Below are 15,392 nucleotides of genomic sequence, written 5' to 3' on the forward strand. Positions count from 1 at the left end.
GGTCCTCAAGAGGATTTTATTTTGACATCCTCCCCCGGAAGTGTAGTTCGGTGTTTTAGAGCTTCAGCGGAGAGAAGCCGTTAGATGTTAGTTGTTAGTTGTTACTAAATCATCGGTTCATTTAGTTGAAAACCGATGATTTAGTTGGTTAATCAGAGATGGACCGACACTGGAAACAGCTGGAGGTGGTTTTAAAACCGGAAACGAAGCCACGAGGAGAAGGTTTGTTTTGTTTCTACTGCTCTGCTAATGATGCTAAGCTAACGTCAGCTAAAGCGTTCATACAGCCTGTTAGCCGCAGCTAGCTCCTGAAGCTAATGTGTTCTATCAGAGGATTCATTCAGTCTTTACTGTTCATCATTTCATCTGTTTGTTACTGTATTACTGAAAGAAGCAAGAAAACCAGCTGTGAATGGTTTCACTGAACGAGTCCTAAGACACACGTTACAGGAATAATAACCTTATAATAACTAATAATAACCTTATAATAACTAATAATAATGTTAGAACAACTTCATAATAATGTTATAATAAACAGAGCAGCTTTAACATAAAGACGTGACATCAAGCTCAGTTAACAGAAGTTTCCTTTAACAGCTGTCTGTGTTTCAGTTTTACCTTCAGATGTACGAAAAGTGATTGTTGGTGAAGAACAGCAGCAGGACTGGAGCTCCAGTCTGGACCAGGAGGACCCAGAGCCCCCACACATTAAAGAGGAACAGGAGGAACTCTGTACCAGTCAGGAGGGAGAGCAGCTTCAAGGGCTGGAGGAGGCTGATATCACTAAGTTCACATTCACTCCTGTCCCTGTGAAGAGTGAAGATGATGAAGAGAAACTTCAGTCCTCACAGCTTCATCAAAGACAAACTGAACAGATGGAAACAGAAGCTGATGGAGAGGACTGTGGAGGACCAGAACCAGCCAGGAACTCAGATCAAGAAAAAAATACAGAACCAGATACTGACTACAAGTCTTCAGACTCCTCTGAGACTGAAGTCAGTGATGGTGGTTGGGAGGAGACCAGAGAACCTCAGTCACGTTTAAACTCTCAGAAGAATGATGACGTCAGTGTTGGTGATATTAACTGTAATTCTGTTGAAAGATCATTTAGCTGCTCTGAATGTGGTCAAAGATTCGGCCGCAAGCCACATCTGAGTGCACACATGAGAATTCACACGGGAGAGAAACCATTCAGTTGCTCTTTTTGTGGTAAAAGATTTTCTCAAAAGGGAAACTCAATTAGTCACATGAGACTTCACACAGGAGAGAAACCTTTCAGCTGCTCCGTCTGTAAAAAAAGTTTTAGATATAGTGGAGATGTTAGCAGACACATGAGGATCCACACAGGAAAGAAAACGTTCAACTGCAACGTTAGTGACATGACCAACAGTAACATTCACACAGGATCAGAACCAGCAGGGAACTTGGATCCCAAAAGTCATTTACAACCAGACACTCCTGATAAACCTTCAGATCATGAGACTGAAGTCAGTGATGGTGGTTGGAAGGAGACCAGAGAACCTCAGTCAGGTTCAAACTCTGATGATGTTTCTGTAAGCGATGAGAGATGCATCACTGACAACGAGTCATTTAGCTGCTCTGAGTGTGGGAGAACATTTTGTCGCAGGGACCATCTGATGAGCCACATGAGAACTCACACAGGAGAGAAACCATTCAGCTGCTCCGTTTGTCAGAAATGTTTCAGCTGCAGTGGAAACATTTTGGCACACATGAGAATTCACACAGGAGAGAAACCGTTTGAATGCTCATCTTGTGACAAAAGTTTCAGCCAGAAAGGAACTTTGCAGCTACACATGAGAATTCACACCGGAGAGAAACCATTCAGTTGCCCATTTTGCGACAAAAGATTTGCACATAAAAGACGTATGACGCTGCACATGTCAGTCCACACAGAGGAGAAACGCTTCAGCTGCAGCGCTTGTGACAAAAGATTCACTTGGTATACGCAGCTCAAAACCCACAAGTGTGTCGGCGAGTCCTCAAAGCTTTGTCAAAGGCAAACTGAGAAAAAGGCTCCTACCAAGGAATCATTCAGCTGCACTGAGTGTGGTAAAACATTTAGCTTAAAGGGCAATCTGAAGACACACTTGAGAATTCACACAGGAGAGAAACCATTTATTTGCTCCGTTTGTGGCAAAAGTTTTAAACAAAACATACATCTGACGGAGCACATGACGATTCACACGGGTGAAAAACTGTATAAATGTAGTGTTTGTGGCAAAGGATTCAATAAGAAGTCACTGGTCAAAAACCACCCATGTGTTTAATCCTCGTGTCAGATATTGATCACATCCTGAATTCATGGATTTATATTTACAAATATAACAAGTGAATTGTACGACAGTGTATTAGGGCCATTACAGTGGCAAATTTATGATAAAAAAATCATATTTACAAGAAGAAAAATTTAAATTTCTCTGAGATTATAAAGTAATACATTTGTGTGAAAAAAATCTGAAATCCTCTGAGTTTAAAGTAAAAAAAATATGAGAAAAACTGTTTTTTTTGTCAAGGCCCCACATTGCTCAAGTTTGCAAGGTTGGATCAACCTCATCATTGCCGTGTATTATGACTTGTAATACAAAACGTATGAGTTTTTTCTGTGAGTAATACCCCCCCTCTTCCGGCCTATAATTAAAAAAATAAAATGTTTTACCCACAAAGGCTCGAATACGCCGTCGTAGAATCATGTCCATCTGCAGCAGAGCAGCTAGTTTGTCTGCTAGTTGTGACTTCATGTCCCAGTATAGAAGCTAATCGCTAAATACAGATTCATTGGTATTTACATTTTGATAAACAAACAGCATTAATATTATTACTGGGGTTGTATTATAATAATAGTATTGTTATAGACGGATGTTCATCAGTTTGTAATTATGCAGCAGTCTTCACTAAACATGACACTTTTGGATGTAATGATATTTGACAAAAGCTATTACGTATTTTTGAATATCAAAGTAATTATTTTAATTTTGAGCTGCTATAAATAAATGTTTTATAAACTGTAGTGATTATAAACTCAGTGTCGCTGATGATGCCTTCATGTTTCATTTCATGTGCTTCAGTTTATTCTGTAACGACATTTCTGTTATATTATTCTTTAAATAAATCTATAATGGATTCTTTGTCTTTCACTGACCTTCATTTGCAGTTAAATCACATCTTTATTTGTTCTTCTCTTTGCTTTTTATGAAGACTACAAATAAAGATTACCATGTCGCAGATAGAACTCTAAACTCTCCCGACATCACACGTCCTTGTGCACCTCAAGTGTCAGATCATTTTACTTTTGAAGAAACAAAGAAATACATTTCATAAATCAGCAATTTGAATCATAATCATTGTTTATAATAAGTTGAATATTTATCTGCTCACTTATTTTATTCTGACACATTAAACATCAACATGATGTGTTTATATGATTAGCTTTAACTTGTTTGATTCAACCTGGAACTGTAGGAGAGCACTTGAGGCTCCAAAAGCCAGTCAGTCAATCTCCATAGACCTCCATGTTAAAAAGATATAAACATGTTTACAGCATGGTACAAAACACGGTTTTGCAAACGTACAGGGGTGAATTTTTATATAACTCAACTGTTTAACTTATATCAAGGCTTAAGCTCGGCATAATTGAGGGTGTGGCCGCTTTGAGTGACGGTTGGCTGCCGAACCAGGTCGCTAGATGCTAGCCGCCTCCTCTTCTGCGTCAGCCGGGTGAGATCATTCAGGTAACAATGTTGGTCTTATTGAAAACCATATTTATTACGGACATGAGACGGTAAAGAAAGCAGCCACAGATCATACATACACCCGTCATGTTGCTGGTATAACACACAGCTGAGGTTTTCTGGCACCGGGCAGTCTGAGCTCCTCATGAGGCCCCGTTGACCAGTTGCTCTTCCTGTCCTCTCCAGATGGACAAAGAGGGCCTTTTAGTACTTACAGAGACCCAGAATGACAAATGCAGACATACTACCATAAGTTACTCAAACTTATAAAAAGATATATAAGATTTTTAAATTTTTACATGGGATTCTTATAAAAATGTAAAGAAGAAAATACATATCACATAAGATATCTGGTATCATCTCCTTTATAATGTCCTGTTCCACCTGACTGAAGTAGGCGGCACGTGATCGGTCCATGCTGTGTGGTAGAAAAGTCAAAATGACACCAAGCGCCCCCCCCTTTTATGGGAACGTGCACAGATCCTGAGGAATCAAAGACAGTTAATAACCACCGTCATGATATCTCTGATGGGGGTTTGAGGTTTGGTCGAGCCAGCTAACACAAAGAAAGATGCTGAAGTAGTGTTCTTGGCTGACTCTGATTCTCTGTCATCATACTTGTTTGTTACTTTTGTGTCACAAACAGCACAACAGATTGGTTTCTCCCCTTTATGGTTGTAAATGTCTATCTTGATCAGAGTTTCTGGCTGGTTCAGGTCCTCCACAGCCCTCTCCATCAGCTTCTGTTTTCATGTGTTCAGTAGAGCTGCTGACTGGACGCTCTGCCTCTGTTCTCCTCAGCTTGAGTTTGATGAAGCTGTGAGGACTGACGACCAACACATTTATGTACTTTGTAACAAAAGATTTGCCTGGCGTCATCATGTCAAACACTGCAACCGAATCTTTTCTCCCCTGTGGACTACCATGTGTTGTGTCAGACCTCCGGCTTGTGTGAAACTTTTGTCGCAGACTGAGCAGCTGAATGGTTTCTCTCCTGTGTGGATTCTTACGTGTCTCTTTAAACTTCCACTCTGTGTAAAAGATTTCTTACACACTGAGCAGCTGAAAGGTCTCTCTCCTGTGTGAGATCTCATGTGTTCTGTAAGATTTGACTTGAAGCCAAATCCTCTGCCACACTCGGAGCAGTTAAATGGTTTCTCACCAGCACTACAACTCGAATCACTGACAGGAACTTCATCATTTTTCAGAGAGTTTATACCGGACTCAGGTTCTCTGGTCTCCTTCCAAAAATCATCGTCACTGTCAACAGTCTCAGTCTCAGAAGAGTCTCCAGTCTCATCATCGGTATCTGCTTCTGAATGTGTATCTGGCTCTGAGTTCCTGGCTGGTTCTGGTCCTCGAAAGTCCTCTCCATCAGCTTCTGTTTTTATCGGTTCAGTTTGAAGCTGTGAGGACTGAGGTTTCTCTTCATCATCATCTTCACTCTTCACAGGGACAGGAGTGAATGTGAACTTGGTGATATCAGCCTCCTCCAGCCCTTGAAGCTGCTCTCCCTCCTGACTGGTCCCGAGTTCTTCCTGTTCCTCTTTAATGTGTGGGGGCTCTGGGTCGTCCTGGCGCAGACTGGAGCTCCACTCCTGCCGCTCTTGTTCACCAACAATCACTTTTCGTATATCTAAAGGTAAAACTGAAACACAGACAGACAGCTGTTAAAGGAAACCCATAAACTTCTGTAAACTGAGCTCGATATCACTTCTTATAGAAATGCGGTCAAATGTGGTTCGCCAGTTTCATAATGAACCGAAAATATAATAAAAACTTTATTAGATTGGTCATATTAAAAACCCTGAACCACGCATCACTTCTTGATAGGCTTTGAATGTGAACATATCAGGATTGGCATATTTCAATATGTTTGGTCTAATAAATAGTTTTAGTAAATTGTTTTGTTTATATAATTGCAGGCGCTACGACAGCTTCGCCGTCTCGTTCTACTATCAGAAATCATATGAATAAGGGCAGGTGCTCACTGGTCGGCTTTCAGTCTGTTGTTATCATTTACATAAAAATAATTTAATATGCTGCAAATAGCTTTTTATGTTTATTTATAATCCATTTATGCTATCAGGTAGAGTGCACTCTGTGCCATTTAGTTAATCTAGAGATAACATACAGATTTGTCTTTTCTTTTTCCCCATTGACCGATCGACTGGTTGAAGAGTAGGAAGGATTTCAGTCGACCGAAGCGTTCTGTGGTCGACTGCAGCCTCAGTTTAAAATTTTTTGTATTTATTGTTTCTCTTGAAGAAGAGATCTCGGTCTCCATGAGACGAACTGTTTGAATAAAGGATTAAATAAAGAAAATATAAAGCTCCACTTTTACCAGCTGCAAAATTAAAGTGATTAACACATTAATACATCAATAATTATCATACTTTTACTTTTGGTACTTTAAAAATATTTTGTTGATAATACTTTTGTACTTTTACTTGAGTCAGATTTGAAATTCAGGACTTTCACTCGTAACAAGAGTACTTCTATACTGTGATATTAGTACTTTTACTAAAGTAAAACTTCATCCTGTTACACCCTCCCTTATTCTTTCAAAATAAAAGCTGGGGCATTTTTGACATACCAACTCCTCCTCCAGTTGGTGGCGGGGGGATGAGCGGAAGTGGGTCAAGCCTTTGGGGGTCGTCTGGGCGCTGGGTCCTCGTACTGGGCACCCCCACACCTGAAGACACTCTCTTTGCCACAATCCTGGCCTGCAGTTCCCTGATGTACCCGTATGTTTTGGGAGTCTTGACGGCGTACACGCTCCACCGTCTGGTGTGTTTGTTGTACAGCCTTTTGAATCTGAAACACACCATTCCACTAGTTACAGCTTCTATCTATGAAGGAGATTTACTTACAAGCCCTGTGATGTCACACCTAACAGCAAATACAGATAGAAAAAAAGTTTATAGTTAATCAAAATGTGTTCCTGGGAATTGTAATGTCCTTGTGTGCATATGAAACTCACATCTTCTTGCCATCTTTAGACAGAACAGGCGGTCTGTTCAGGTGGAAGTTGTAGTCAAGGGCAGCAAGCAGAACTCTGGCTTCGTAGACGGGTGGTGAGAATTTAAAACGTTTGGTGGCATACATCAGAATGTGACTCTGGAACGCCTCGAGGTCAGCAGTAGATCTACGAGGACAAACACATTGAATGTATTCATTTGTCAATGTTTGGGTGTCGCACGTGTATAAAATGAGGACTGTGAAAGTTAAGAGATAAATAACGCGTTAACACAAATTTGATTTAACGGCACTAACATCTTTAACGCATTAACACAACTTGTGTAAATGTTGTAGCGGCTCAGTTTTAAAGCTAGAGTGAAGATACTGGCATCATATGAAACTAGAACCTAATGTATCCATTGGTACCAACCATGTCATACTAGCTTGTAGTGAAGGAGGATAAATAATGCTCCAAATTTACGCTAAATTTTGGCGGGGAAAAACTGTTGTGGCCATTTTCAAAGGGGTCCCTTAACCTCTGACTTAAAAATATGTGAATTTGTGAGTTTTTTTACCCAAAAAATGTCCAAAAGTTCCAAAAATGTCCAAAAAAGTCTGAAAAATATATATATAAAAAAAGTCGGAAAAATGTCCGAAAAATAGTCCCAAAAAAATCCCCCAAATGTCCCCAAAAAAGTCTGAAAATGTCCGGAAAAGGTCAAAAAAGGTCTGGAAAAACGTCAAAAACATTTCTGAATTATGTCTGAAAAAAGCTCATAAAAAGTCCGAAAAAAGTCCAAAAGAAAGGCAGAAGAAAAGTCCTATACTGGTATCATATGAAACTATAAAACCAAATGAATTCGTTGGTACCAACCGTGTCATACTAGCTTGTCATGAAGGAGGTTAAATAACGCTCCAAACTTACTCTAAATTTTGGAGAGGAAAAACTGTTATGGCCTTTTTAAAGGGGTCCCTTGACCTCTGACCTCCAGATATGTGAATGTAAATGGGTTCTATGGGTACCCACGAGTCTCCCCTTTACAGACATGCCCACTTTATGATAATCACATGCAGTTTTGGGCAAGTCATAGTCAAGTCAGCACACTGACACACTGACAGCTGTTGTTGCCTGTTGGGCTGCAGTTTGCCATGTTATGATTTGAGCATATTGTTTTATGCTAAATGCAGTACCTGTGAGGGTTTATGGACAATATATGTCATTGTTTTGTATTGTTAATTTATTTCCAATAATAATTATATACATACAGCAGCATATTTGTCCACTCCCATGTTGATAAGAGAATTAAATACTTGACAAATCTCCCTTTAAGGTACATTTAAAACAGATAAAAAAATGTGTGATTAATATGCAATTAACTATGGACAATCATACAATTAAACATTTGAATCGATTGACAGTATAAAAACTAAATTACCTGAAGGTCAAGTATTTGTGGACATCCTTCAGCCATCGCTTGTTCTGCAGGATACTCAGGAGAGTCTTGTACGTCGCAGAGTTTTCCTGGATCAACTCCTTGTGGCTGAAGTTCTCCAGATGGTCATGATGGCAGCTTCCAACAGCCCAGGTGTGACGGCCACAGACGTGGTAGATGATTCCGATCCAGAGCGCCTTTCAGTGAGAGAAATCAATGACTACGTTTACTGTACATGCAGAATACGACAATATAGTGAATTTGATATGGGTCATGTAAACAGCACATTCTGAATGGAGCATTTTCAGATTAAGTCATGTGTGATCTGTTGATATTATTCAGGTTTTAGGAGCATTCTTTGGACATGTATACAGCACATTCACAAGATGAACATTGAGATTTTTACGGCACAGTTATACACAGTTTTACTGTTTGCGACACGCGGCTTCTTGCCTGTTTACAGCGTCAGAGTCTGTTCTCGTACATCGCCGCAAAAAACAAAAGCTTGTATGTACTTGCATGCAAATGGGAATATTAGTGGAATATTCATTTCATGTAAACAGATTAGTAGGAATTAGGCCTGTCACGATAACTACTTTTGTTGGACGATATATTGTCCCAGAAATAATTGCGATAAAAGATATAAGTGTCCTTTTATGCCACTGATAATGATAATATAATAGCATAATAATGCAAGTACACCTTATAAAAGAGCAATTCACTTTTAATTCCTAAGAATATTCAGACATTGGAATGTGAAAACAATATTTAAATATCCTAAATAAATAAAACCACACAACCAAAACAATAAATAAAATGGAATTTCGGGCTCTGCTAAAAAAAATGTGAAAGTCTTATAATGGTGAAGAAAACCCTGCTGTTTAATCTGCCATCATGTTGGCTGCATGTAAACACAACAACACAATATCGAGGTCCATACGTCGTACTATAAGTTGATAATGTAATTATCGTGACAGACCTAGTAGGAATATTATCTTTTTCAGAATAAGGGCAGGAAACTGAATATTTTGTGCATGTAAACACAGTCATTGTTTCCTCAGCTTTAATTCAGCAGTGGACCACGGCTAGTTTAAAAATAAATACATAACCAACTTTAATCTCTCTCAAAAGCCACAAAATATGAGGATGGGCCCAGAGCTTTAATCCTAATCGAGTATCTAAATACACATTTAGTTGTATTATTACAGCCGGTACTAGAACAAAGATGAAACAGAATGGAAAACAAATAATTACATAAAACTCTTCTCTGGTGCTCGCCTTCTTGCAGCACCACCAGAAATGGTTGACGACATCCTTCAACCAGCCAAGGAGGACACCTTGGCCTTGGACCTGTGCAGCCTTGAGAGATCACCAGAACAAACATCAGAATTGTTTTTTGTTTTTTTTCAACAAAGCCGTCACACTCACAGGTAATAAACGACACTTACTGCTGCGATCTTTTTGGCTAGCTTCGTGGCACCGTGCCACATGTCAAGGCTGTGTCTTATCCCGAGGTCTTTGTACCTTCCCGTCTCTGGGTCTGGAAAAGGGAAGTCATTCAGCATTACTCCGACATACCAGATGCAGCTAATTAGTGTTGCACGGTATACCCATACTAGAAAGGTATTGCGATACCCTGCCGTTAAAAACGGTACGCTACCCCGTTTTATTAGTACCGATACTCTGACCGATAGTTATAACTTCACATAAACTTAAGTATAGGGGACATAAGATTATTGCATACTATGTAATTTTGTAAATTAATACATTTTAAATTAATTCATAATAAAAAAAACTAAATTAAGTTTCATGTTCTGTCGTCTATCGTTCCATTACTTTCCCTGATGTTTTAGGTTTTTGCCGTGTTATCGTTTCACTATCGGTATCGAGATATTTAGGCAGGGTATTGTATTGAAGTCTTAGTTTCGGTATCGTGACAACACTACCGCTAATATAGAACACAACCAACTACCATTTACATGTTTACTCACTCATGAGGGCTCCAATCTGGACGTGTGTATCTGTGCAGAACTCCACAAGTTGAATCTCGGAGTGAAGTTTCTCCACCGTCTGCATAAAGGCCTCCCTCTCCATGACGACCGAGGACCGGCCGGTCTGCCTCTTGTCCAACGTCACCACGTTGATGATCTCCTTAGTGGACGCCGCCATGGTGGAGTAACTGCTGCACTGAGCGTTACGACCTGTACAGTTGAAAGTTAGCCAGCGTAAACATTTTGTTCTAATGTAGTGTTGCACACATAGACTGTATAAAATGTGGACGTAGTCTCCGTGACGTCACCAATGCCTATAGAAAGGAAACTAGGTCACGCGTCATATCTTTGGGGGTATAACACATGCGCAGTAAAATCTGGTCCGCCTTTGCTGAAATTGAGCCAATCGCAACGCACGACCGCAGCTTGTTGTAAAAAAAAAAAAAACACTAGAGTTTCATCTCTTTGCTTGTATACTCTTTGACGCAGCAGAGAGTCTGCTTTATGATATTCAGTATTACCTGGTGAGTCGTTCCTCCCGGCTCCTAAAAACAAAGAACAAGTCATAATCACTCATTGTCCGTCAACTCTGTACTCTTCAATACTGTGACAATGACAACGTACCATATGGAGAGTGACTCCAGTAGTTACAACTCACCTACAACAACCACATCCTTGCCCTGTAACCGCCGAATGACCTCCGACCTTCTCTCCATCCAGAAGTCCCTGATGGTGTCCACACAGTAGGTGGCTTGGATCTTGTTGAAGGTGACCGGACTGACGACTCCCATGTTCATGAAGCGGAACAGGAGGGCGACTTTAGAGTAGTTGTTCCCGCTCAGCAGGACGTTCGTCCCAAGCATGAAGTCACCCGCCAACATCCCGAACTTGAAGGTCGGCTGGGAGGTCCAACTCCAGACGACATGACCATGAGGACAAACCTGAACAGAAAAAGACATGTATCAGCTTCTGGGATGCACGGCTGTGAGGAAAAAGAGGAAACATCGCTCCAAGTTGTAAATCCAGGAAACTAATAATAGTGGACAAAGATAGTCAGACGTCTACTAGGGCTGCACCGTGTGTTGCTTATTTACATTCAGAGGTGTTGTTTTTGAAAGCCGTCCACCATCTTGTTTTTTTTGCAACCAGAAGTGACACGAGAGGGTGGAGCTAAGTACAACTGAACGCTGAATAAGACACTTTTTGGCGACCAAAATGTCTCACTGTGAAAGGGTTAAAGTTGTAAGACAAAAAGACAGACAACTCCGTGGTAGCGACCTGTCAATCACAAGGTATCCCCGCCCTAAAGCATCCCCTGCTTTATGGTCTATTTGACTCTAAATGGGACCATAATTTACTAAATGAACATCATGCTGTATTGAAGAAGACTTGAAACTAGGCTCAATTTCTCATAGACTTCTTTACAAGCAGAGGAGTCGCCCCCTGCTGGCTGTTAGAAAGAATGCAGACTAATACACTTCAGTATTAGCTTCACTTCTCAGACCCGGAGGTTGTGCACCGGTTGAAACACAGCTGAGCAGCATTCGAATGTTGATTTAGAATTTGAATGTCAACGTCTTCAAACTGTTCGGTACAGCCCTACTAATTACGTTAAGATCATTAGCTTGTGAGAATTACCCATTCGACAACAAAGGCAGTACACCTTTGTTCAATGATGCACTCAAATGGGGGGAGGCCGAGGCACATCAGTCCAGTCGACATTTTGTGGCGACACCGTTTCACTGGAAGGTGAAGCAGCGTAGCCAGCTGGCGTAGGCTCTCTTCATAAACGATGGATGCACGAGAACCGACGATGTCTTCTTCGGTCAGGATCGTGTGCGGCTCCGTAGGAGGCGGCATCTTTTCAGATCCGAGATGCTCCGGTAGGTCGTGGACCGTCTCGTCGGCTGAAATGACAGGCAGATTGTCCATCGTTGGCCTGGCGTTCTTAGGGGCTCCCAAACTGAAGGATCAGACAAACAACACAAGTGAGATGTGTGCAACGTTCCTAAAGCTTTTAAACAGTGAAATTCAAGCACTTTCACGAAACCTAAACCGAAGATTTCACATCTAAATTTTTGCATTTGCGAAAAATTAAGTTCTTTTATACCCACAGCAATCAATGTATATTGTCACTTTGTTTATGTGACCCGCTGTTGATATTAACTTGATCATGATTATTTAATACTTGCTAATTTCAAGAGAGGACTTATCTAGCTCTGAATGACGAGTGAACACAAGAAAACAACGTTAAAAAACGTTTTAAATGTTTGCGTATAACAGCAAGTACATCAGCAATATCTGGATCTGTTCAAACAACAAGAAGGATTAAATGGAAACACCAGATTACATTGAAAATCAAGCATTTTTTCAAGGACTATATTTGAATTCCAGCATATCCCTCACCTTGAAAACATTACGGTTACAAACTTTCAAGCCTTTGTATGAAATCAGTACCGTATATGAGCAGGGGAGACATGGTCCTCGTCAGAACTGTCCTCGGCTTTTTCTCCTGAGATACTTTCAGACTCCAGTTCGATCCTGTCACACAGAGATGAAGCTTTCATTCAGAAAGGCATCATAAGACATCAGACTTCACAATCAAAACAGGAAATCGGACATTTTTCCTTACACACAGTTCTCCAGAGTGTTGACTTGGTCCTCATCAAGGTCCATCTCTCCCTCATGGAAACTAGGAGGACAGTGAGGATGATGAGGACTGAATGACGACGTAATGAGAACATAATGAACCGTTTCCTCTTCATTATTTCTGATTAAAAAGCTTCAGAGAGTCCTTACCGACCAGAAGCTGAAACCTCAGGAGGCTTCACTCCCAGCCGAGTCGTCCTCAGCGGCGTTGGTCCCAACGGGCCCTTTTCATAGCTGGAAACAGGACAACAGTTCACATCATTACCAGTTTGGGTTTCATCTCTGCTCTCCATATCTGAATCACAGAGGGGACACATCGGGCTCCATCATTATACGGTTAGCTAAAGGCATGATGAGCAGAAGCAACAGGCAGCCCTGATACAGCTGACCGTTTTATGGATTATAAGACACATGAAGTCCAAAAATCCAAAAGAAAACATGTTAAAGTGTTTCCAACATGTTAGTAGAAAACACAGAGAAGCAGAAAACATCCAACAGAGAAACTAAACAAACACAATCCTGAAATTATCAAACATCCAAAAACAAGGACAGCATATTTAAAGACATGGCTATAAGTAAGGAAGTAAGTATATACATATACACACATACATACATGTACAGTATATATACACATACATACATATACTGTATATACACACATACATACAGTACATATATACACATACATACATACATAAATATATATATATATATATATATATATATATTAAGAACTCTGCTGAAAACAGAGTAACTAAACAATGCAACCTTAATATGTCGATATAACTGTAACTATATTAGATAATGTAACGTTAAGCAGCAAAAGAAAACTAACTAAAAGAGTTTGCTAACGTTAGTTAGTTAAGCTAATGTCGTTATCACAAGAACAACAAGAAACAGATGAACAGTTTGGTGTAATGATAACAGCTAACGTTAGTATGCTAACGACATTAGCATAGCTAGCTAACGTTAGCAGACTCATCAGGCTGGTACCAGTTAGCTGCTGGTAGTCAGAGGTTGTATTGTTTACTTTGGTGTGGCTCCTCAAACTCTGTAGTCTCCACAGTTACACACCTATTCAGCTGCCCTCTGATACTACTACTACAACTACTACAACTACTACTATACTACTACTAGTACTACTACTACTGCTACTACTACTACAACTACTACTACTACTATTATACTACTACTAGTACTAGTACTACTACTACTGCTACTACATCTTCTACTACTAATACTATTATACTTCTACAACTACTACTACTACTACTATACTACTACAACAATACTACTACTACTAATACTATTATACTACTACAACTACACTACTACTATTATACTATTACTACTACTTTACTACTACAACTAATACTACTACTACTACTAATACTATTATACTACTACAACTACTACAACTATACTACTACTATTATACTGCAACTACTACTACTACATCTTCTACTAATACAACAATACTACTACTACTAATACTATTATACTATTACAACTACTACTAGTACAACTATACTACTACTATCATACTACTAGTACTACTGTAACTACTACTACTACTACTACTAAACTACTACTATTATACTACAACAACTACTACTACTACTACAACAATACTACTACTACTATTATACTACTACTACTATTATACTACAACTATTACTACTGCTACTAATACTATTATACTACTACTACTATACTACTACTTCACTACAGTATACTCTACATAGACATGGTAATAATGATCAGCCTCCTGACTGATTGTGATGCTAGCTGGTTAGCAACGTTAGCTGACCCTGCTGCTAGCTACAGTTTAGCATTTAGCCATCACACATCATAACTAGAGGCTAATATTAGTAACACATGTTCATTTACAACCAGAGAGGCTGTGTGCAACACGAGAGACAACAACGACAACAACGACAACAACAGCAGCAACAACAACAACAACAACAACAGCAGCATTAGCCCAGGCTAGCCTTGTGCTATGCTCCAGGTAGCCACCAGGTACTGACCAGTCGAGCAGCAGCAGAGCCAGCTCTGAGTCCAGCTGGAGCCCTTTAGCCGCCCGCAGGTTCCTCCATCTGGGGAACGCCTGACCGATGTTGATCCGGGTCTTATCTCTCTCTTTGTCGGAGGCCTTCTTAGCTGAAGACCGTTTATATCTCTTCTTCGGTGGATGAAACTGAGGCAGGTCTGCTCCAGGTGACCGCTTAGAGCTCTCTGCCATCCCGCTGATACTGATGATGCTGCTGGAGGACGAGACGGGACCACCGGAGCACCGGGACGATGACGACCACGACCACGACCACGACCACGACCACGACCACGACCACGACCACGACCACGACCACTACCACTACCACTACCACTACCACTTCTTCTGCTTCTTCTGCTTCTTCTTCTTCTTCTTCTTCTTCTTCTTCTTCTGGTGTAATGGCAGGCTGCAGCTGTTACCTATAAAGTCTATACCGCCACCTACTGTACCGGGGTATGTCTGACAGTAGAGTCTGACTGTACCCGAGTTCCTGCCAGAATATCTTCTTCTTCTTCTTCTTCTTTGGGGTTTTACGGCAGCTGGCATCCTTTGTGTT

At 40.4% G+C, this 15,392-nt stretch overlaps 3 protein-coding genes across 3 annotated transcripts in view; 1 reads left to right on the forward strand and 2 right to left on the reverse strand.

Moving 5' to 3' along the window:
* Window positions 1-15,392, reverse strand: part of LOC141754148 (uncharacterized) — a 122,745-nt gene that overhangs the window by 3,624 nt on the left and 103,729 nt on the right. The gene's annotated exons all lie outside the window — the stretch shown is intronic.
* LOC141754119 (uncharacterized) lies at window positions 85-3,143 on the forward strand. The gene is made up of 2 exons (XM_074612984.1): window positions 85-222; window positions 613-3,143. Exons 1-2 carry the CDS (start codon window positions 159-161, stop codon window positions 2,286-2,288), a joined length of 1,740 nt encoding a protein of 579 aa, XP_074469085.1. The 5' UTR covers window positions 85-158; the 3' UTR covers window positions 2,289-3,143.
* Window positions 3,763-15,375, reverse strand: LOC141754103 (uncharacterized). The gene is made up of 14 exons (XM_074612942.1): window positions 14,814-15,375; window positions 12,934-13,017; window positions 12,767-12,826; window positions 12,592-12,675; window positions 11,773-12,097; window positions 10,793-11,075; window positions 10,656-10,679; window positions 10,135-10,344; window positions 9,592-9,683; window positions 9,398-9,502; window positions 8,147-8,340; window positions 6,733-6,897; window positions 6,346-6,566; window positions 3,763-5,397 (listed from the first exon to the last, which is right to left on the reverse strand). The coding sequence occupies exons 1-14, from the start codon at window positions 15,026-15,028 to the stop codon at window positions 4,628-4,630; spliced, it is 2,832 nt and encodes a 943-aa protein (XP_074469043.1). The 5' UTR covers window positions 15,029-15,375; the 3' UTR covers window positions 3,763-4,627.

Source organism: Sebastes fasciatus, chromosome 17 (assembly GCF_043250625.1).
Source record: "Sebastes fasciatus isolate fSebFas1 chromosome 17, fSebFas1.pri, whole genome shotgun sequence".
In the NCBI taxonomy this organism is placed as follows: domain Eukaryota; kingdom Metazoa; phylum Chordata; class Actinopteri; order Perciformes; family Sebastidae; genus Sebastes; species Sebastes fasciatus.